The sequence below is a fragment of the Carcharodon carcharias genome, chromosome 11 (genome assembly GCF_017639515.1).
Source record: "Carcharodon carcharias isolate sCarCar2 chromosome 11, sCarCar2.pri, whole genome shotgun sequence".
NCBI lineage: Eukaryota > Metazoa > Chordata > Chondrichthyes > Lamniformes > Lamnidae > Carcharodon > Carcharodon carcharias.
The window spans coordinates 74,294,198-74,316,366 of NC_054477.1; the positions used below are offsets into that span (position 1 = coordinate 74,294,198).

The 22,169-nt window shown below is 43.9% G+C and overlaps 1 protein-coding gene across 3 annotated transcripts in view; it reads right to left on the reverse strand.

The window, feature by feature from the left end:
* Nucleotides 1-667: 667 nt before the first annotated feature.
* Nucleotides 668-22,169, reverse strand: part of LOC121284341 (interleukin-1 receptor type 1-like) — an 84,898-nt gene continuing 63,396 nt past the window's right edge. For all 3 annotated transcript variants that reach the window (XM_041199751.1, XM_041199750.1, XM_041199752.1), the window contains exons 9-11: nt 12,486-12,629; nt 10,989-11,156; nt 668-1,554 (exon numbers count right to left, since the gene is read on the reverse strand). In XM_041199751.1, coding sequence (XP_041055685.1) covers nt 1,178-1,554; nt 10,989-11,156; nt 12,486-12,629 — 689 coding nt within the window. In that variant the 3' untranslated portion in view covers nt 668-1,177. The remainder of the gene's footprint in view (nt 1,555-10,988; nt 11,157-12,485; nt 12,630-22,169) is intronic.

Consider the following 22,169-nt stretch of genomic DNA (forward strand, 5'->3'; position numbering starts at 1 on the left):
TACTTCATATTTCTCCAAATGCTTTGTGATCCTCTCTTGTAATAGACCTTTGAGATAGGTTTTACAATTTCTACTAATGGTAAGGAACCACTGAGGTGGAGATTCATGGCTGGTGGGCCTGTGATTTTTCTCATGTGCAGTGGTGGTGTGCAAGTTTCCTCACTGGCAATGTGCCCTCAGAAATTTTAGATTTAGTAATTTACCAACAATTGAAGTAGGATTAATTAGCCCGTAATATCTTGCCTTTATCTCATTTTTTTTCTGAAGTGATGTGACAGATCTGTCACCCTCTGGCACAGAGTTTGGAACATTATAGTCAGAGACTTCATTATCTCATCTTAATTCATATTTCTTGGTCCATCAATTGTAAATCATTACATTTTTGTCATTTGTCTACCTTAAGTTTGCACCATTTCACTTTGAATTGTTTTACACCTACTTCTGGTGTTCTAAATCCCCCACCTCTGAAAACTGGAACAGCGTACTTATTCAGTATCTCGACTATTCTCTTTTTCTCCATAAACTGGCAAAATGGGCCTGATTCTGTCAGTCAATCAAAAACTGTGAAAAGAGTCAATTGACTTCTGAAGTAGGGAGACATTGCAGAGGAAGACACTCGAACAGCACCTTTTCCAAAAATGGTCACCAAAAGCAATGATTTATTTCACATAATTTTAATTCATCAGAGTGAGGCCTATGAGCACATCAAGAGAACAAGCTTAAAGGATAAAAATGCAAATAAACATAGGGCATAGGACATTGCTAACATTTATTGGGACATATTATGCACATAGCCCATAGTTTTGTATCCATTAACTTTACCAGATTGAAAAATACTTGGCTGTGCGCACGAGAGTCCAATAAGTGCCTCTGGTGGGCAAGTCTCCTTGCCATGTCCCCTCACCAGGAGTCCACAAGAAGAAAATTTACTTTAACATGTACAACAATGTTAAATGCCTGAAAAAGACTGTATTTAAAAGAGCAAGTTTAAAAAATAAAAGCCATTAAAATGTTGTATAAATTGCTATTTGTAAAGTAAGAAAAGAAAATCAAGCTTAACCTTACTCGGGAATCTTATGCAAATTCAGCATTTTTTTCCTGCACAGCAGAAGTCCATTTGGTCAATGTTAGCAGTTCAAAGTAGATATAGTTTTGTTCCTTGCTAAGTATTTTTGCATCACACAGCTCCAGTTTTATTTTGAGAGTCATACACAGTAGATTTTGAAGATTTGTTTCTCACTGGCATTTTGTATCTCACTTGTTTCCAAAATCTTGAATAATATTTCTCGGGTTTGTTTCTTCTATCTGGTTTCCATTCAATAATGCCATTTTTTTGAATGACATGTCTTATGGATTCTGGAAAGTCATTCAAGTATTCACCTTTCTCCAATTTAATTGGAATTACTTTCATTTCATTCCAGATTAAAGCTTCAAATAATCCAATCTCATGTTCAAATCCAGAGTATGCCTGGTCATTAGCTGAAGGCTTTTGAGCCAAAATGATTATCAACCTTCTGCTGTTCCTTATGTGTTCTTCAATAACTTCAACTTCAACTGTAAATATAAACCAGGCATTAAACTTTCCATAAATGTTTTCTTATTGATAGCAGTTCTGTGAAGGGCTAAATAGCGGCAAGCAGAAACTATTGGGGAAGAAATTGGCTCCAATTGTGTCTGTTTTTAGGTTCAAAATTCACAAGGGGGCGGGTAGTATCCAGGTGTGATTGATTATGCCCAATCCCCACTGGTGGTGTGTCAACTTCCAAAGGCCCACTTAAAATAGGCATCCGGCTACTTAGGGGTCTAATGCTTGTCTTGGTGCCACAATGTCAAATTCAGCAAAAGCTGGATGGTACTGCCACTTCATTACCATGATTGTAGCATATGGCTGAGCATCTGTCATGTTGTTGGCTGCCTCTGTGCTCAACAGGAGACCGAGCAGCATTTGTTCATCTCATATGGTACAGCCAGCCTTCTGTTGTTAAAGGCAGTCAGTCCTTCTTAAAGGAAAGTTGCACTGAATGACAGGAGGCTGCTGCTGAATACTGTTGCTGCAATTCTAAACAAGGAAAAAGGAACACCAGGACAAAAGAGGGGGCTCCAGGATCACAGATGTGGTGGTGAGAGTGGACAAGAAGAGTGAAACTATGGTTCTGCAGGGAGTGGGGGAGGAGACCCTCAAAAGAGATTGAAGAGCAGATGACCAGGGAGGTCAATTACAGATTCTGGAATCAAGGGCCTGGCAGCAATGCCAAAAGAAGTCCAGTAACTTCACATAGGTGGTCAATGCCAATGAATGCATCTGCATATGACACCTCCTACCCAGCACTCAACCAGCCTCTCATGTTTCATAATGCAACACTGTCCAATAACCCACCTAGTACCTGTTCCTAGCACTCAGAACTCATCCAGATACACCACCTCACTTTCACACACCGACCGATGCTGCCAGCCTCACACCCACCCCTCGCTGCCTACACAAAGCTGGAGCTACTCATCTATTGCAGGCACCTCACCCAAATGCACTAAAACATAATCCCTGACATTCTTCCCTTTCATTTGCAGGATGGCGTGGCACAGATTCGAAGAGAGCAGGCCAGAAGGGGAAAGGATGCCTGCATATCCTGAACCCTCTGGAGGAAATGGTGCTCCACATTCTGGGGCCAGCTATAAATTTGTGCAATAGCAGAAGTTACCTTACCTGTAAGTTGGGGCCTGGGCCTCGCCCTTTAAATGAAGTAGCGCTCAGGCCCTCTTTCAGCTGAACATTTGAACTTTAGTGAGTGGCACACAAATTTATTGAATGTACCTGCATGGCCCAAATTCGGAAAACTAGTGTCACATTTGTCATTAGGGCTGTGTGGCCTCATGATAGCACCACTTCAGATGTTTCTGGTGCATATAGGCCTGCTCAAAATAGCCCATTAGGTGCCATGCTGATGGCATGGCCAGGACGGCGATTGGCTTCTGAATTGTCAGTTCAGCGGTGCTACGGATCCAAATCCCGCACTCTTTGAAACAGTATTCCATTTAACATTTCAAATAATGGTATCCTGTCTCACACATAATTTTACAAAGCTAACAAGTTTTCCATTCTTTTTCAAAACTAAGTGACTTGTTATATTAGATTTATACAGAATTTTGGCTAGATCACACTCAGAGTACTGTGCATAGTTGTGTCTCCGTATTCTTAAAAAGGATATAGAGGCATTCAGGAAGGTACAAACATGATTCAAAAGGATGATACCAGAACCGAGAAATTGTGTGTGTCAAAAAATGCTAAACAGCTGAGGCTTCTTTCTCTAGAAAAGAGAAGGCTGAGAGGTGAATTGATAGAGGTCTTTAAGATAATGAAAGGGCAGAATTTTGCCCTTGATGGGCAGGCGGGCAGCCAATCGCCACTGTCGAAACAGGCCCCGTCGCCATTTTAAGTGGGCGGGCCATTTAAGACCCAACTAGCGGGCCGCCTGATGGGAAACACTATCCGCTTCCTGTGAAGGGAGGGGGGGGGTTCCCCAAATGTTAGAGCATGCACATGAAAGAGCGTACATCTCCCTGAAGCAAAGTGCTGCCTTGGGGAGATTGCTGAAAGGCTGGAAAATATAAAAAATAGAACAATAAAAGATTCATTAACATGTCTCCCTCATGTGAAAATGTCACACGAGATGGGACATGTCAATGAAATAAACAAAAACTTTATTAAAAGTTTTTAAAACCGCTATCAAACCTTATCCTCCCACTTGATGAGGTTTGTGAAAAAATGACCTACCCGCCTGCCTGTTGGGCCCATGCACCAAGCCGAAGTTCGCACGGGCCCCTCAAAATCATCACCAATTGGCAAGTTAAGGGCCTTAACGAGGCCTTTAATTAATGGTGGGTGCACGTCCTGCTGCACAGTGCACCTGCCGACAGAAATATCACGATGCCGCGCTCTAACGTCAGGACACTCGCGCAACATTTTAAGTGCTGCATGTGGGCTCCGCCACCCGCCCGCCAGCCAGAAGATTCTGCCCAAAGAGTTGATAGTTTAAACATAGAGAAAGTGGGCCCAAAATTAAATTAAATAAACGCCACTTCCCCAGGGGCAGGTTACACCAAAAGTCCCCTAGGTACACCCAAACATGTTGAATTTATATTATCCTTGCGTCCACAGCCTAACCGCCTGATGTGTTGCCATGTTTACAAATTTGGACAACACAGCTCATAGTAATGCCTGTGCTGTCAACTCTTGAAAAAGGCAGTGAAAAAGAGCAAGATAGGCCCTGCAGGAGCATTATTTAAAGGGTCAGGCTTTCTGGTTCCAGTTAAGTTAATATTTTAGGACATTTTCCATTTCAATGTAGTCTATAATGTTTTCAGAGATGTTTTGATGAGTTCCTGCATTTTCTGGATAGTGTTGCCACATTCTCATGGGGACGGCGGAGTAAGTGACCAGCTCACACAAAGCCTGCAAGAGGCATGGAGTGTCCCTGGATCTGCAGGATGATAGAGAGATAGAGCAGAGGCTATGGAGAGGGCAATCTTCATGGCATGCCCTTTGTCAAGTTGGAGACCACTCCACCATGCTCCTTGACAGTGACAGGTGGCCGCCTGGAAGGCTAGTCAATGCACCCAGCATCTTGGTACGCATGCACATTCAGTTCTCCCCTATATGTTGCCCCATTGCTGTTCTTCTTTGAGTCCTCAGCAGTGGTACTTATCCATCAGCTTGGCCTCCAGTGAGTTGGCTAATGAATCGCCCTTTTGCCAAGCCTGGTTGCAGCCAATCATGCCCACAGTGGCTCACTTATTACTGATCCCAACTCTATGTTAGCCTCCAAGGTAAGTATAGTGCAAGTATCTGAGCTGGTGACTGAGGTATTAGTTCAAGGTAAGGGCATTTTCATTCGTGCTGTACTGTTGTTCTCTTTCCTCCTCCTGTTGAGACTCCCCTGCCTGGGAAGATGGCAACTCTTGGGTGGCCAAAAGGAGAAATCAGAGGAGTTGGTATCAGGGAAGGGGGGTTGGGGTGGGAAGCAAGAGGCCCAAGATGTCACCGTGAGGGTGGGCTGGGAGCTGATAAGGCGGTTAATGCAGGAAGATGCTATCATCCTCAATGTTCTCAGTGACATCAGATGCTGCAGGCCCCATCACAGCCAGCCCCATGATGCTCTGTAGACCTCAAGAAATGTGGCCTCCATGTCCCCAGGTGGCTCTGCTCTGCTCCACTCCTTTCTATTGTGTGCCGCCTTGACCAGCAAGAGAGAGGAGAATGTCAGTGGTTGTGTTGCACTGTGTTTGGGTGATGTACCTGCCATGGCATAATAGCTAAAGTAATGTGGAGGCAGTGAGAGATGGATGTGAAGGTGGCAGATTTGGTAAGTGGGTGATGGTGAAGTGGAATCTGGATATCAGCCGTGAGTCCTGAGTGCCAGGGAATGCTGCTGGAAGAGTGATGGGAATGTGGTGTGTTGGACAAAGTGAAATGTTGGTTGTATATTGGGTAGAAAGCACCATGTGATGATGTATTCATTGATGTTGACCATCCTAATGAGGTCATTTAACTTCTGGTGACACTGCTGTCAGATCCTCATGTCCTGACTCTAGGTGTTCACCTCCCTGGTTATCTATTCTCACTCCCACCTGAGGATGATCCAATAGGGTCTCCTTTCCCCATGTAATGGATCTCTCCTCCAGCCCGCACGCACCACTAATGTCTCCAGCGCTGCATTCATTAATTTGGATCCCTCTGTCTGAAAAACTTTTCACTGCAGCAACCTTTTCCTTTAAGAGGCTGCCTACCTTTAGGAAAGAGCAGCTGTCTGTGCTCTGTGTTCTGCAGCAACACTGTCAATGGCTCCTGCTGTGTCCAGAGCTCACTGGCAGAATTGAGAAAGAGAGCAGCAGCTATGGAGGTGCAGGAGCTTGCACCAAAATCATTCAGGTGAAATGGGTAGGCAAATTTTGCGTCTTGATCTGGACTGCATGGCTATGTCACAAATCACAGCAACCATACCCAATGTCGGGATGTTCAAAACTAGACCCGATAACTATCAAGTAGTCAGTAATAAATCCAGTGCAGAATTCTTTACCCAGAGAGTGGTAAAAATGTGACGTGCATTACCACATGTTGAGGCAAATGTCATAGATGTATTTAATAGGAAGCTAGATAAGCTGGTAAAGTAGAAAGCAATAAAACAACATGCTGATGGGGTTAAATGTAAAGGGATAGGAGGAGTCTTATGTGGAGCATAAGTGCCAGCCTAGACAAGTTGGGCTGAGTCGGGTGTTTGCCAATAGCATCAAGTTAACACAGCCATTGTGGATATCCTCCTGGGCATTCCTCAGTATCTGCAGGCTCTTGAGAACATAAGAACGTAAGAAATGGGAGGAGGAGGATACCCTTCAGCTCCTCGAACCTGCTCCACCGTTCAATCCAGTCATGGCTAATTTTCTGCCTCAGCTCTACCTTCCTGCCTGCTCCCCATATCACTTGATTCCTTGAGAGATCAAAAATCTATCAACCTCATTCTTGAATATACTCACCAATGGAGCATTCACAACCCTCTGGGGTAGATTATTCCAAAGATTTACAACTCTTTGAGGGAGGAAATTTCTCCTCATTTCATCTCCGTCCTAAGTGATTGACCTCTGATCCAGAGTTTGTGTCCTTGCATTCCCAGCCAGGGGAAAATAAAGACCTCCGCATGTCTACCCTGCTAAGCCTATTCAGAATCTTATATGTTTCAGTCAGATCACATCTCATTCTTCGAAACTCCAGACAGTTTGGACCCAATTTACTCAAACTCACATCATAGGACAACCCTCTCATTCCAGTGAATCTTTGCTGCACTGCCTCCAAGGTAAGTATATCCTTCCTCAGATATAGAGTACGGAGACCAAAACTGCACAGAGTGCTCCAAGTGTGGTCTCACCAAAGCCCTGTACAATTGTAGCAAGAATTCCTTATTCTTGTACTCCGATCCTCTTACAGTGAAGACTATTAGCTTTCCTAATTTATTGCTGCACTTGCATGCTAACTTTCTGAGTTCCTTGTATGAGTGCCCTCAAGTCTCTCTGAACAGGAAGATGAGCAGAGGAGGCAGGAAAATCAATTTTGTTTACATCTTAGCTGTTCAAAATGAGCCATTCTTATGTTACCAACATGTAAATAGGTCCAGGCATAGCTACCTGGAAATAATAGCTTGCAGAGGTTACAAACTAGCAGTGAGGCTGTAACAGAACTGTGCAGTACCCTACAGTCAGATCTTGAACATTTCAACAACAGTGATGGTTCTATTTGTAGACGTCAAAGTCACCACTGTCTTTAATTTTTATTCTACAAGGTCAGTTTAAACAACAGTAGGGGATGTTACTCATTTTCCAAACCTGCACTGTATCATGTAGATGCTACATGCCTTTTGTCTGTCTTAAGACTCGTGATTACTTAGAGGATTTGGACCTGAACAGAGGTGCAATCACAGAATCACAGTGCAGAAGAGGCCCTTCGGCCCATCAAATCTGCACCAACACATGAGAAACACCTGACCTACCTACCTAATCCCATTTACCAGCACTTGGCCCACAGCCTTGAATGTTATGTCGTGCCAAGTGCTCATCCAGGTACTTTTTAAAGGATGTGAGGCAATCCGCCTCCACCACCCTCCCAGGTAGCACATTCCAGACCGTCACCACGCTCTGGGTAAAAAAGTTTTTCCTCACATCCCCCCTAAACCTCCTGCCCCTCACCTTGAACTTGTGTCCCCTCATGACTGACCCTTCAACTAAGGGGAACAGCTGCTCCCTATCCACCCTGTCCATGCCCCTCATAATCTTGTACACCTCAATCAGGTCGCCCCTCAGACTTCTCTGCTCCAATGAAAACAACCCAAGTCTATCCAACCTCTCTTCATAACTTAAATGTTTTATCCCAGGCAACATCCTGGTGAATCTCCTCTGCACCCCCTCCAGTGCAATCATTAAGGGCAAGTGCTGAGTGGGTGCCTCAGGGCTCATTGTTGGGATGACCATGGTTTCAAGTCTACAGCAATGACTTGGATTCTGAAAGTTGCTGCAAAAGAGCTACATTTGCAGATGATATCAAACTACCAGGTGCAGGGGAATTTAAGGAATTTGCTCACTGAACTGCACAAAATATGAGAGCAGGTCAAACAAAGGCTGATGAAACTTAGTTCAGACAAGTGTGAAATAGGAAAGAAACATATGTACGTCATAATTGTGCCGAAATAGTTAAGAATAAAATGAGGTGTCAACCTGGTGAAGCTACAACACAGGAGCACTTGCATGTGAAAGAGCACAAGCCGCAAGTGATAGACAGAGCTAAGCGACTCCAAAACAAATGGATCAGATCGAAGTTCTGCAATCCTGCCACATTCAGTTGTGAATGGACAATTAAACAACTCACTGGAGGAGGAGGCTTCACAAATATCCCCACCCTCACTGATGGGGAGCCCAGCCCAGCAGTGCAAAAGATAAGGTTGAAATGTTTGCTACAATCTTCAGCCAGAAGTGCCGAGTTGACAATCAATCTAGGACTCCTCCAGAGGTCCCTAGCATCACAGATGCCAGCCTTCAGCCGATTCGATTCATTCCACATGATATCAAGAAATGTCTGAACGCACTGGATACAGCAAAGACTATGGGCCCTGACAATATCCCAGCAATAGTACTGAAAACTTGTGCTCCAGAACTTGCCACGCCCCAAGCCAAGCTGTTCCAGTACAGCTACAACACTGGCATCTACCCAGCAATGTGGGAAATTGCCCAGGTATGTCCTGTACACAAAAAGCAGGACAAATCCAACCCAGCCAATTACTGCCTCATCAGTCTACTCTCGATCATCAGTAAAGTAATGGAAGAGGTCATCAACAGTATTATCAAGCGGCACTTGCTTGGCAATAAACTGCTCACTGACGCTCAGTTTGTGTTCTGCCAGGGCCACTCAGCTCCTGACCTCATTGCAGACTTGGTTCAAACATGGATAAAAGAGCTGAACTCCAGACGTGAGGTGAGTGACTGCCCTTGACACTAAGGCTGCATTTGACTGAGTGTGGCATCAAGGAGCTCTAACAAAACTGGAGAATCATAGAGGAATTCTCTCCACTGACTGGAATCATAACTAGCAAAAGGAAAGATGATTGTGGTTGATGAAAATCAACCATCTCAGTTCCAGGACATCACTACAGAGGTTCCTCAGGGTAGTGCCCTAGCCCCAAACATCTTCAGCTGCTTCATTTTCCTTCCATCATAAGGTCAGGAGTGAGGATGTTTGCTGATGACTGCACCATGTTCAGCAGCATTTGCAACTCCAAACGCAGCAAGACCTGAACAACATCCAGGTTTGGGCTGACAAGTGGCAAGTAACATTCATGCAAGGCAATGCCCATCTCCAAGAAAAGAGAATCTAACCATCCCTCTTGACATTCAATGGCATTACCATTGCTGAATCCCCACTATCAACATCCTGGGGGTTTCCATCGACCAGAAACTGAAGTGGAATAGCCATATAAATACTATAGCCACAAGAGCAAGTCAGAGGCTCTGAACCCTGAGGTGAATAACTTACCTCCTGAGTCCCCAAAGCCTGCCCACCACCTACAAGGCACAAGCCAGGAGTATGATGGAATACTCCCCACTTGCCTGGAGGAGTGCAGCTCCCACACTCAAGAAGCTTCACACCATCCAAGACAAAGCAGCCCACTTGATTGACATCCCATCCACAAAAATTCACTCCCCCGGTCACCAACGCACGGTGGCAGAAATGTGTACCATCCACAAGATGCACTGTAGGAATTCACCAATGTTCCTTAGACATCACATTCTAAACCCATGACCACTACCATCTAGAAGGACAAAGGCAGCAGACACATGGGAACACTACCACCTGTAAGTTCCTCTCCAAGCCACTCACCATCCTGACTTGGAAATATATCGTTGTTCCTTCACTGTTGCTGAGTCAAAATCCTGGAACTCCCTCCCTAACAGCACTGTGGGTGTACCTCCGCCACATGGACTGCAACAGTTTGAAAAGGTAGCTCACCACTATCTTCTCAAGGGCAATAAATGCTGGCCTAGCCATTGACAGCCACACCCCTTAAATGATTAAAAAAATAAAATAAAGTTTAGAAATCTAAGAATCTTGCTAGCCTCAATACTCAACATGTCCATCCAATGCACAGCAGACATCAACAACAGCAACTGAATGATGTACTATATAAGCAAAACAGTTGTATCAAAGTTTGGGGGAGCTGTGATCCAACTGCACAGTGAAAACAAGGGAGATATTCAAAAGCTGGAGGCGGTGAAGATGATGTGCAGAGGTGACCTCTGGTGACAGGCTCTCAGTTATAAGCTGGTCTTTCTCCCAATATACACCAAGCATAGTGTGCCAGGAGCACTGAAATATCATGTAAATTAATTGATTTTGCATTATTGCACAATGTCAGCTTAGAGTGTCATTAGGGCACACAGCACCCAAAGAACAGTGCCCACACAATGCCAGGCCGGCAACATTTGCCTCCAAAAGAAAAGGTAGACATAAAGAATAAATCCATATAATAAAATATTGATTTATATGTGCCTCTTATATATAATTAAGAAAATTTAAAAAACAAGTAATTAACATTTTACTATTGAATAAAATAGAACAGGTTGTGATATAAGTCTTAAGCTTTAAGAGGGAGGATTCAATTTGTGGGATTTCTTTATCTCATGTAATTTAAAACAATTGTCATCATCTTGTAATGTGATCTGTCAACAGTATAATATGACTACAATATAATGTAATATTTATATTAAAGTTTCTAACTTTCATTCTTATGTTGGTCCAATTGACTGACAGACAAATAACATTGAAACTAAGATACTTCATGGAAAGTACTAGTCACTATGTTTTGTTCAGCATTCAGCATGAGCTCTTTGTCATCAGGACATAGTCACTTTCAATATGCAATGGAAAGGAGTCTCAACATTAAATTCCTTCATCTTACCCTGACCAGGAAGTTCATCTCTGCCAGGTATGAACAGTTTGTAACCATATTTTTCTTCAAGGGTGCGTGGTAAAATATGAAGAGCGAAGTGGTTTGTGTCATAGTTATCCAGAGAACCTTTACTCTCAGATCTTGGATAGCTGACATATGCATCAAACATCTTACCATCTGCATGGTCAAAGACAATTATTCATAATGATAACAATAGGTACCAAGTAATTTGCTTGTACTGAATAATGATAGCATCTTTAACAATTCAATAAAATGTGTAATTTAAAGTGCTAAGTTCGTAATGCAAAAACACTCAACCTTTACAGCTCTAAACAGATGTATACTACTAAACTAATTAATATATATCTTCTTAACCTTAGATGATATTAACCATTGGCTGACATAATAATTGAAACAGAGATACACACTATTTGACATAACCTAAAATGGGAAATAACTGGTTAATTTAAAATCAAATTGATGTTACATACTGGTTGATGGAAATAATATTAAGCTATTCAATACTGCTTTAGAATAGTCATAAGCTGAGAGCAGTATTATATTCTGCTTAACAAAAATAAAAATACCTGGAAAAACTCAGCGGGTCCAGCAGCATCTTGGAGAGGAACACAGTTAACATTTCAGGTCCATATGCCTCTTCAACAGAACTAAGTAAAAATAGAACTAGATTCTGCTTAATGTGTATTAACTAAGCTCAGACTGATATTACAAGCTCTTTGATGTTTGTAGACCTAAAGTGATATTGGTTACTGCTTAATTTGGAGAGCTGAAACATAAAATGACATTTCATAAAATTTAATGTATTTAACCTTATATCGAGACTGGTGTTAAATACTTCTTAATATATTTCACACCCCACTGAGCATGAGACCAGAGCTCCAGCATTTGAATGCTGTACTGACATCTAGTGGGCTACTCATGTCCAATGGAGGTGTAGTGGTGACTCCCCTTTTATCCAGTAGGTTCTCCTGGTAATGAGTTGTGAGCCAGGCTAATCTGTCTACATAGAAAGAGACTTAGATAAGGACCCAGCCCAGGGTACAATCTGCCAGTTGTTAAGGAGTGGAAGAATTGAGGTGCCTTATGTGCTGCTAGGCACTAAAGGAGGAAACTGAAGTTTATCTGTTTTCGCCTTCACACGTTTTTTTCTCCCTTTGGGGAACATTGCAGAAGTGTTGGGAAGGATTAGTAGACTGATTATCAACCTGTTTGAACTGTGTCACGAACATTCTTGTGCCTGATATGTCCTAGAGTGGGATTTGAACGTGAAGCTTCAGGTTCAGATGCAGGGGGACTACATACTGAGTCACAAAACCTCTAGGAAAAGTAGAAGAAGGAGAATGTATTTGACCTTAAACTGAGGATGAAATTGTACACTGTTTAATATCCCAACTCCCCTTAACAGCTAGAATTTCTAACAATGTTATTTTTTGCATAAAATTTAAAGAGTATATATCAAAGCATATGAAAGAATATTGCATTTACCATTAATGGGCTTGTGGAATTCAAACATTTCACGATACCAAAGGATAATGTCCACCTTGAAAATCAGGTACATTATTATTCCAGCCAAAATCACAAAGATCAGTGGAACAAAGATCTTAATCACATGAAGTGTCCAGTCTGGTGCTAGGAAAAAAATTAAAGAATTGTGACTGCAAAAAAGATTGAATTCTCAGGCTATATTTTAACATATGGTATAGTTTGATCTAATACAATTTTTAAAAATGTTTCAAAAAAGTCTCATCGAGAAAATATTCATAAAGATTGTAATAATGTTTTAATGAGGTACATAGATTTCGTTGATGATTAATTAATCTATGCAAGCAATCTAAAGTTATCAATTGATTTTGAATTTCAACCCTGACTATGGACAGAACTTTTCATGCCCATTGGCGTCCAGCATCATGGCAGGCATGAGCAAACAATATGGTGGTAAGGCCAAAAATCAGTTTCACAAAACCAGTTGGAAATCATCCGTTCTGACCATCAATGGCAGGCCACGTTTCTCACAGCCGCACATCAGGAACTTAGTTTTAATACATCTACATATCATTATAGGCCCTGCTTTCCAGAATCATCCAGGCCACGCCAACATGTTTCACAACAGCATTTATAAGGTGTGCACCTGGTGAGCTGCGTGAGTTTTGAGGGGAACTCAGAGCTGAGTGTGCAGTAACATTGTTGAGGTGCCACACATTAAGGCGAGGGCACAGGCAAGTCAAATTTTCCCAACGGACTGGCAATGCGGTGCTGGGGCAAGGGCTGCACCGCCGATGAGACGAGTTGGTGGGGAGGGGGTGGGGGTGCAAGGGCTGCACTGCGGTTGATGGTAATGTACAAGCATGTGTTGCGGGGGGAAGGAAAGCAGCCACACGTCAGGGAAACCTTGCACTAAGTGACCATTTCTTTGCAGCCGGGACAGTTCAGGTGCAGCCACATTGATGTGATTGGAGTTGAGCCTCTAGCTTCTCTGCCCACTCAAGCAACACAGAGGCATCAGAGTGCCACCAAGTGCTCCAGGTCTTTTCACCCCTTGGACACAAACTGCAAACTAAGAAGCATTTTAGTGGGCTGCAGAACAGTTGGACAACTGGGCATGCTGTACAATCTCCTTGCTAAAGCTGGCCATGGAGCAGTCACTGATGGAGGTGCTCAGAGCTCTTTGCAATGTCTTTATTAAGGTTTGGACTTGTACCCATCATGGTTCAAGCTAACAGTGCAGCCATACAGCACGGGTTGGGAGAATGCCTGTGCCTGACCTGGGAACACAGCATGCAATCCAATGGGCAAAGATGCAGCCAATCGTTCGTTGGAGGTGGGTGGGGTTTTGGGCAGCCATGAAGCGCTCTCAACTCTGGCCATCCAAGTGGTGGTCAGCATTCTCTGGGATGCATTAAGGGGCCTTCAGATTTAACCAAGAGAGGTTCTTAGTACACCGAAGCTAACCCACACTTCTCTCTCTTTCAATCTGCAGGAGTGCCACTTGAGGAGCATGGAACCTAATGACCAAGCTGTATGCCTCATGGCTTACAGAGAGCAGAGACAAAGAAGAGGACGACGGAGGTGTGTGGCTACGCAGAGGGAGGAGCTGTACCCTCGGGAAGCAGGGGCAGCTGGGGCTCCCAAACAGGCCACTGAAAAGCCACAGCGAGCCATCGCTGGCCAGCACCTGGCTAGATCCAAGGTCTATAGTGGTGCTTGTCACTCATGACCGAGAACCAGTGTCACCGAAGACTGTGCATGTTCAGGAAACTGGTCAGTCACATCTGCCACCTACTGTGAAGTTTGGTGCCACATGGACAGGGAGGTCATCCACTGCCAATGGCCATGAGAGTGACTACAGTGCTCAATTTTTACACCAGTGGCTCCTTTCAGGGCTTCACAGGCGACCTCCATGGGGCATCACAAGCATCCACGCGTAAATGTATGCATGAGGTCTCGAACGTCACCCTCGCAAGGGCACACAATTTTGTGCATTTCACCTGGGATCAGGAAGCAAGTGTGCTGGGATTTGCCCGGATCTCAGGTTTCCCACAGGTGCAGGGTGCCATCGACTGTACTAGTGGTGTTCAGATCTCCGTGGCCACAAGCAGTCAACAATGTCAACAAGGGCTTCCATTCACTGAATATTCAGCTGGTGTGCGACCACCGCATACATATCCTGTGCACGGTTCCCAGAGTGCGCATGACTTCTACATTCTCAATAGATCTCAGATCCCTGATGTCTTCCAGGGTCTATGGCGACTGCACGGATAGCTTATCGAGGACAAAGGCTACGCTCAGAGGACGTGGCTGATGACACCCATGCAGCAGCCTTAGAGTGCAACAGAGCAAAGGTATAACGAGTCACATACTGCAACTCGCACCTTGGTGGAGTAAAGCATCAGGATGCTGAAAATGAGGTTTCAGTGCCTGGACCAGTCTGGTGGAGCCCTGCAACACAATCCACAAAAGGTGTCACACATCATCATCGCCTGCTGTGACCTTCACAACCTCATGCTGCAATGGGATGAGGAGCTGGCTGAGGAGAAGATGGAGGATCTGCATGTCTCATCTGATGAAGAAGACGTTGATGGGCATAGAAACATAGAAAAGAAGAGCAGGAGTGGTCCATTCATCCCTTCGAGCCTGCTCCATCATTCATTATGATCATGGCTGATCATCCAACTCAATAGCCTGCTCCCGCTTTCTCCCCATACCTTTTGATCCCTTTTGCCTTAAGAGCTATATCTAACTCCTTCTTGAAAGCATACAATGTTTTGTTCTCAACTATTTTCTGTGGTAGCAAATTCCACAGACTCACCGTTCTCTGGGTGAAGAAATTTCTACTCATCTCAGTCCTGAATGGTCTATCCCATATCCTCAGACTGTGACCCTTGGTTCAGGACTTCCCCACCATCGGGAACATCCTTCCTGCATCTACCCTGTCTAGTCCTGTTAGAATTTTATAGGTTTCTATGAGATCCCCCCTCATTCTTCAGAACTCTAGGAAATATAATCCTAACCGACTGAATCTCTCCTCATATGTCAGTCCCGCCATCCCAGGATTCAGTCTGGAAAGCCTTCACTGCACTCCCTCTATAACAAGAACTTCCTTCCTCAGATAAGGAGACCAAAACTGCACACAATATTCCAAGTGTGGTCTCACCAAGGCCCTGTACAATTGCAGCAAGACATCCCTGCACCTATACTTGAATCCTCTGGCTATAAAGGCCAACATACCATTTGCCTTCTTTACCGCCTGCTGCACCTGCATGCTTACCTTCAACGAGGACATCCAGGTCTCATTGCACATTCCCCTCTCTCAATTTATAGCCATTCAAATGATAATCTGCCTTCCTGTTTTTGCTACCAAAGTGGATAACCTCACATTTATCCACATAATACTGCATCTGCCATGCATTTGCCCACTCACTCAGCTTGTCCAAATCACACTGAAGCATCTCTGCATCCTCCTCACAGCTCATCCTCCCACCCAGCTTTGCGTCATCTGCAAATTTGGAGATATTACATTTAGTTCCCTCATCTAAATCATTAATATATATTGTGATAGCTGGGTTCCCAGCACCGATCCCTGCAGTGCCCCACTAGTCACTGCCTGCCATTCAGAAAAAGACCCACTTCTTCCTACTCTGTTTCCTGTCTGCCAACCAGTTTTCTATCCATCTCAATACACTGCTCCTAATCCCATGTGCTTTAATTTTACACACTAATATCTTATGTGGGACTTTGTCAAAAGCCTTCTGAAAGTCCAAATAAACCACATCCACAGGGTCCCCCTCATTAACTCTATTAGCGACATTCTCAAAAAATTCCAATTGATTTGTCAAGCATGATTTCCCTTTCGTAAATCCATGCTGACTCTGTCTGATTCTGCCACTGTTTTCCAAGTACTCAGCTATTAAATCTTTTATAATGGACCCTCAAATTTTCCTTACTACCGATGTCAGGCTGACTGATTTATAATTCCCTGTTTTCTCTCTACTTCGCTTTTTAAGCAGTGGGGGTTACTTTAGCTACCCTCCAATCTGTAGGAACTGTTCCAGAGTCTGTAGAATCTCGGAAGATGACCACTAATACATCCATTATTTCCAGGGCCACTTCCTTAAGTACTCTGGGATGTAGATTATCAGGCCCTGGGGATTTATTGGCCTTCATTCCCATCAATTTCTCCAACACCATTTCCCTGCTAATACTGATTTCTTTCAGTTCCTCCCTCTCACTAAACCCTGTGTTCCCCAACATTTCTGCTGTTATTTGTGTCCTCCTTTGTGAAGACAGAACCAAAGTATGCATTTAGTTGGTCAGCCATTTCTTTGTTCCCCATTTTAAATTCCCCTGTTTCAGACTGTAAGGGACCTACATTTTTCTTCTCCAATCTTTTTCTCTTCACATACCTATAGAAACTTTTACAGTCAGTTTTTATGTTTCCCGCAAGCTTACTCTCGTACTCTATTTTCCCTTTCTTAATCAATCCCTTGGTCGTCCTTTGCTGAATTCTAAACTGCTCCCAATCCTCAGGTCTGTTATTTTTTCAGGCCAATTTGTATGCCTCTTCCTTGGATCCAATACTATCTCTAATTTCCCTTGTAAGCCGTGGTTTGGCCACCTTTCTTATTTTATTTTAGTGCCAAACAGGAATAAACAATTGTTGCAGTTCACCCATGTGCTCTTTGAGCACTTGTCATTGCCTATCCACCGTCACCCCTTTAAGTAATGTTTCCTAATCCATCATAGCCAATTCGCGTCTCATACCATCGCAGTTTCCTTTATTAAGATTCAGGATCCTAGTCACAGAATCAACTACGTCACTCTCCAACTTGATGAAGAATTCTATCACTTGTGCTCTATGAATATGCTCATATCGTGGAGGTGCAGCGGGGAAACTTTAACTTCTCCTGATTCTATGGTATCCTTCGTGAGCTGAACCCTTCAGGACCACACTGTCACTGGACACAGGTGTTGACAAGATGGGGGGACCGCCCCACCTCAGAGTTATTGGTACACAGAGAGGGCATTCTGGCAACCATGATAAGCCCCATCGAGGTGCAGGCATGGCTGATGTGACCAGTGACAGTGAAGGCGCACCATCAGTGTGCTGGGAAAGTTGTACAAAGCACAAGGAAGAGGCCCTGGACTGAGACATCTTATGCAGGGACCAAGGTTTCACATCTGAGCGACATGAACACTTCATTAGAACAAGGAGTCATAGGCAAGGAGATATTCTTGGGAATTTATTAACAAAATGAACATTATGTACAAGTGATTAACACCCGTGCCCAGGCTGTGCAACTTGGCTTGGCCTAAATAGCCAAGTGGTTATGGTACTGGGTTTGTAACCCCAAGATCAAGAGTTCAAATCTCACAATGGCAAACTATGAAACTATGTAACTTCATTTGAAACAGATGGAACTGGGTTTGTACTCGAAAGAGTTACTACTGCTTAAGGCTTGGCCTAAATAGCCAAGTGGTTATGGTACTGGGTTTGTAACCCCAAGATCAAGAGTTCAAATCTCACAATGGCAAAACTGCTTGGCCTAAATAGCCAAGTGGTTATGGTACTGGGTTTGTAACCCCAAGATCAAGAGTTCAAATCTCACAATGGCAAACAATGAAACTTCATCTGAAACAGATAGAAACGGGTTTGTACTCGAAAGAGTTACATCTGCTTAACATTCCTAACCTTGCCGCTCCATCTTGGTGCTCCCCTGACATCCACAGTGGAGGTGGAGGCAGCCTGCTGACTACTACGCTCTGTCTGTGATGACAGTGACGACTGTGATAGGTATCCTCTGGAGGGCCCAGACTTGGAGGGCCCCGGCCTGCTTTTAGGGTCCTACTATGTGGCAGTGGCACCCTCTTCGGCCAGTGGAGCTGGATTTGCTGGGATCACAGGAAGAGGGGATTCGGATGGGCCGGACATACCCGGAGTCACTTGGGTGGATGGCTCCAGGGTATGCACCTGCTGATCCTCCTCCCTATGGGTGCCTGAGAGCCCCTGGCTGAATCCTTGCGGAGAAGGGGAAGCTGGAGTGAGATCGATCTGCCCCGCAGTCCTCTCGCATGCACACTGTTGAAGGCCAACTATGGCGGGAGCGACCGAGTTCAACCCACACAGCACTGCAGGACCAATGTCCTGGACCAAGGTCTCCACAGCAGTTGCCACCCTACCAGTGATGACCTCAGTGCATTGGCATGGCGGCACTATCATCTCAGAGTGAAGGCGGACAGACTCTTCCATTGTGCCTTGCAATCAGAGGAGTGGACATCCCTGTGCTGGAAGCACTGAGAGGTGTGCGCGCGTCTGCATTTTAAATAAGGCACCCGGCATGAAGAAGCAGCGAGGTGATGGCATGACAGGCAAATCGGAGGCTGCCTGCCAGAGAAATGGCTTGTTTTCCAGGACTACATGATTAATGAGGCGGGATTGGGATGATGCAGTGTGAAAAGCCACCATTGCAGCTGACAGGTGAAACCTCTTTTTCCCGCCCACTACCACACTTAGTGCAAATCTGGAACGCTTCCACCTTATGTGTACTCAAGAGCACTTAAGTATGGTTTTGTTTGCATTCAGCAGTTAAACCAAGGTTGACCTACCTGTTTTGATCAATGAGAAAGATTGTGTGGCACTTTTCTGAAGAAGAGGATGGAGTTCTCTTGATGTCTCATCCACATTGATCCCTCAACCAACATCACCAAAACAGACTGAATGATCTTTTCCCTCAGTGCTATTTCTGGGATGTTACTGTGTACAATATTGACTGATGCATCTGCTTACATAACACCAGTGGCAAACATTGTGAAAGTAATTCAATGGTCGTCAAATATTTAGAATTTACCTACTAAGTAAATGCAAGTTGGTTTATTTAATTTTTCTTTATGTTTTCTTTCTTTCCTCTATGTCAAGACATGCTTCGCTTTCTTCTTGGTTTGTGACTTTTTTCTTATCCTCTGCCTGCTCCATAATTGAAGACTTTTCAGTCATGTAGGACATGTCAGCTAACTACAATAGTCTTGGCGATATTAGCTGGCCTGCGTTGTAGCACTCTCCTTAGATGCCAAAGCTGTGTTCCACTCATCCTTTGGTAGAAGTGTGGACTTCATTGAACATCTCCTCAGGCCTCACCTTTGAATGATATAGTGGCGTTGTGAGCCTTGGCTACAGTGCATACCCTTGGTCCCCAAACTCCTATGTCCGTAACTCTTTTTGGACCTTTAAGTAACATTGGCACCATTGATTGACATAGAATGAAATAATATGGGAGTTGATGGATTGAATTTGGTTAATGAATCAAACAACAAGGCGTGTACAGCCACAAGTGCAATGATGCCCTGCACCAATGGAAATTTTGCTCCTCAGTAGGATTAGAAGGCTACTACTTGCAGCCTAGATGCCATTCAAAGAAAATTAATGGAATGACTAAACCACAGTGAACAAAGCGCCAGTGATCTGCATGATGCAGTGTGCAACTAAGGTTCAAAGATGTGACAATGATCTACCACAATTGCTTGGAGGGAGCCCACCACATAAACGTTAATAGAGTTGTAATATTTACAGCTACTGCTCTGGGACTGACTTGTGCATCTAGGTGCAAGAACATGAATGTTTCTGTTATTTTGTTCTTTGGGAATCATTTAGATCCAAGAGGCTGGCCTTCATCTCAAGTGGCAGCAGAAAGATAGCTCTTCGTGGAACATTCAGGGGTGAAAAGCATCTTCTGATTATTTGTAGGTTTTAGAGGAAAATGGATAGAGAGGTATGCTTTGGGAATATGCACATGTCCACATAGATCACAAAACCAAACAGCATTGGCTGTACAAAACAGTCACAAAAATGTACAGCTTTAAAACCTTGCTACAAAGACTCAGAGAAGCTTCCCTAAACTCTTTATCAGAGACAAAAACAGTCAAGAAAGCCTAAAAGAGAGCATTGCACCTTTAATAAGGACGTTTTCCATGTTATAAAAGTTAGATATCACAAATTGTTGTTGACACCATTGTTATTGTCTAGCTCTCATAACACTCATTTTCTCCCTCTAGTTTTTGACATTCCCCTTCCTTCTCTGTCAGTCATACTTTCATGGTGGTTGATCATGGGTAGTTGAGCAGCGAAGCAGGTTGTGGGGGTTGAAATTTAGCTGCTGTGGGTTGGGGAGGCAGTGGGTGGAGTGAGGTTGAGCATGGCAGGGAGTGTTTAAAGAACAAGGTTTTTAAAATATAACAAACACCTTATTACAGGCATTTTTTTTGCAGCAGCAATCAGGCCTCAACAATCTGTCCATTAGACCAAGCTCACCAATAGAAAAAAAATGTGAGGATTTAAAGGGGCCTCACAGCTGTTAACATTCAGTTTGAGCTCCATGGCAGCCATTGCTGTCTTGGAGCTTGTGACCCTAGAATCTCATCTCACGACCCCACTGGGGGTGGTGACTCATAGTTTGGGAAGCCCTGCTTACAATGTCATGAAGGAATACATTCTCTGCCCAGTGTCTGATGAGATCTTTTAACTGCCAGCAATTATGCAATTCTTATCTTTAAGCCAGGAGTGGGCACTTTGCATCTTGTCAGCCAAATGCTTTTGTTACAGTATTACTTGATGTTGTTTAGCAGCACTTCCCATAAACTCAATCCCACTCAGAGCCTGTTGAAGGATTAGGCAGGGAATTAAACTGATGTTAATGGTCAAAACTTGGCTTAATGATAGTTGTCACTTGTGAATCAAAAGTCATCAGTTCAATCTCTAATCTAGAAACTTGGAGCAGGATTTTGCATTTTGGGTCAGTACACCAATGTTGGAGTCAAATGGGGATCCCAATTCTGCCCCTCTGGAAAGCAGTTACCCAGCAGTGATTTTCCCTTGATTGGTCAATAGTGGCCAGAGGTGTGCTCGTCATGCAATTAAGGTTGGCAGGCAGCGCTTGAAGCTGGTGGGGTCAATAAGAAGCCCTTCAGCATGGAAGAAGCTGCAGCCTTCCATTGCAGGTAAGGGAGAGATGGGATGCCTCCATCTTGAGGTGCCCCCTTGAAAATCAGGAAAATGGCTTGAAAGATGAGTAGTGTTGGCAAACTGGCATACTGGCTGGCGGTGTGAAATTATGCACCCATCTCTGTTCTCATCCTCAGATTGGGGCAAAAATTTTGCCCCTGAGCATACAATCTAGAGTGGGTCTTCAGTGCAGTGCTGAGGTAATGCTGCATTGTCAGAGGTGCTGTCTTTTAGATGATGCATCTGCAAAATGTCCAATAGCACAACTTGAGGAACAGCAGGAAAGCTCTTCTGATGTCATAACCAACATTTATGCATCACCAATATTACATAATCAGATTATCTGGCCATTTTCCTCATTGCTGTTTGCAGGATCTTGCTGTGCTTAAATTGGCGGCTGCATTTCCCTTTCCACAACAGTGACTACATTTGAAAAATACTTCATTATTTGTGAAGAACTTTTGAACAGCCTGATTTTGTGCAAGGTGCTATTTAAGTACAAGTACTTCCTTCTCTCTAACTCACTGCTACATGTACAAATCTTCATCCACTCTAGGCTCTACATATATAACAGAAGGCAAGCTAGATTGATGGGGGAGTAACCATCAGCTTATCACAAGATTAAAGCATGGATTTTTAAAGCATGGAATTAATACACATCATATTTTTTCAGTTAAATG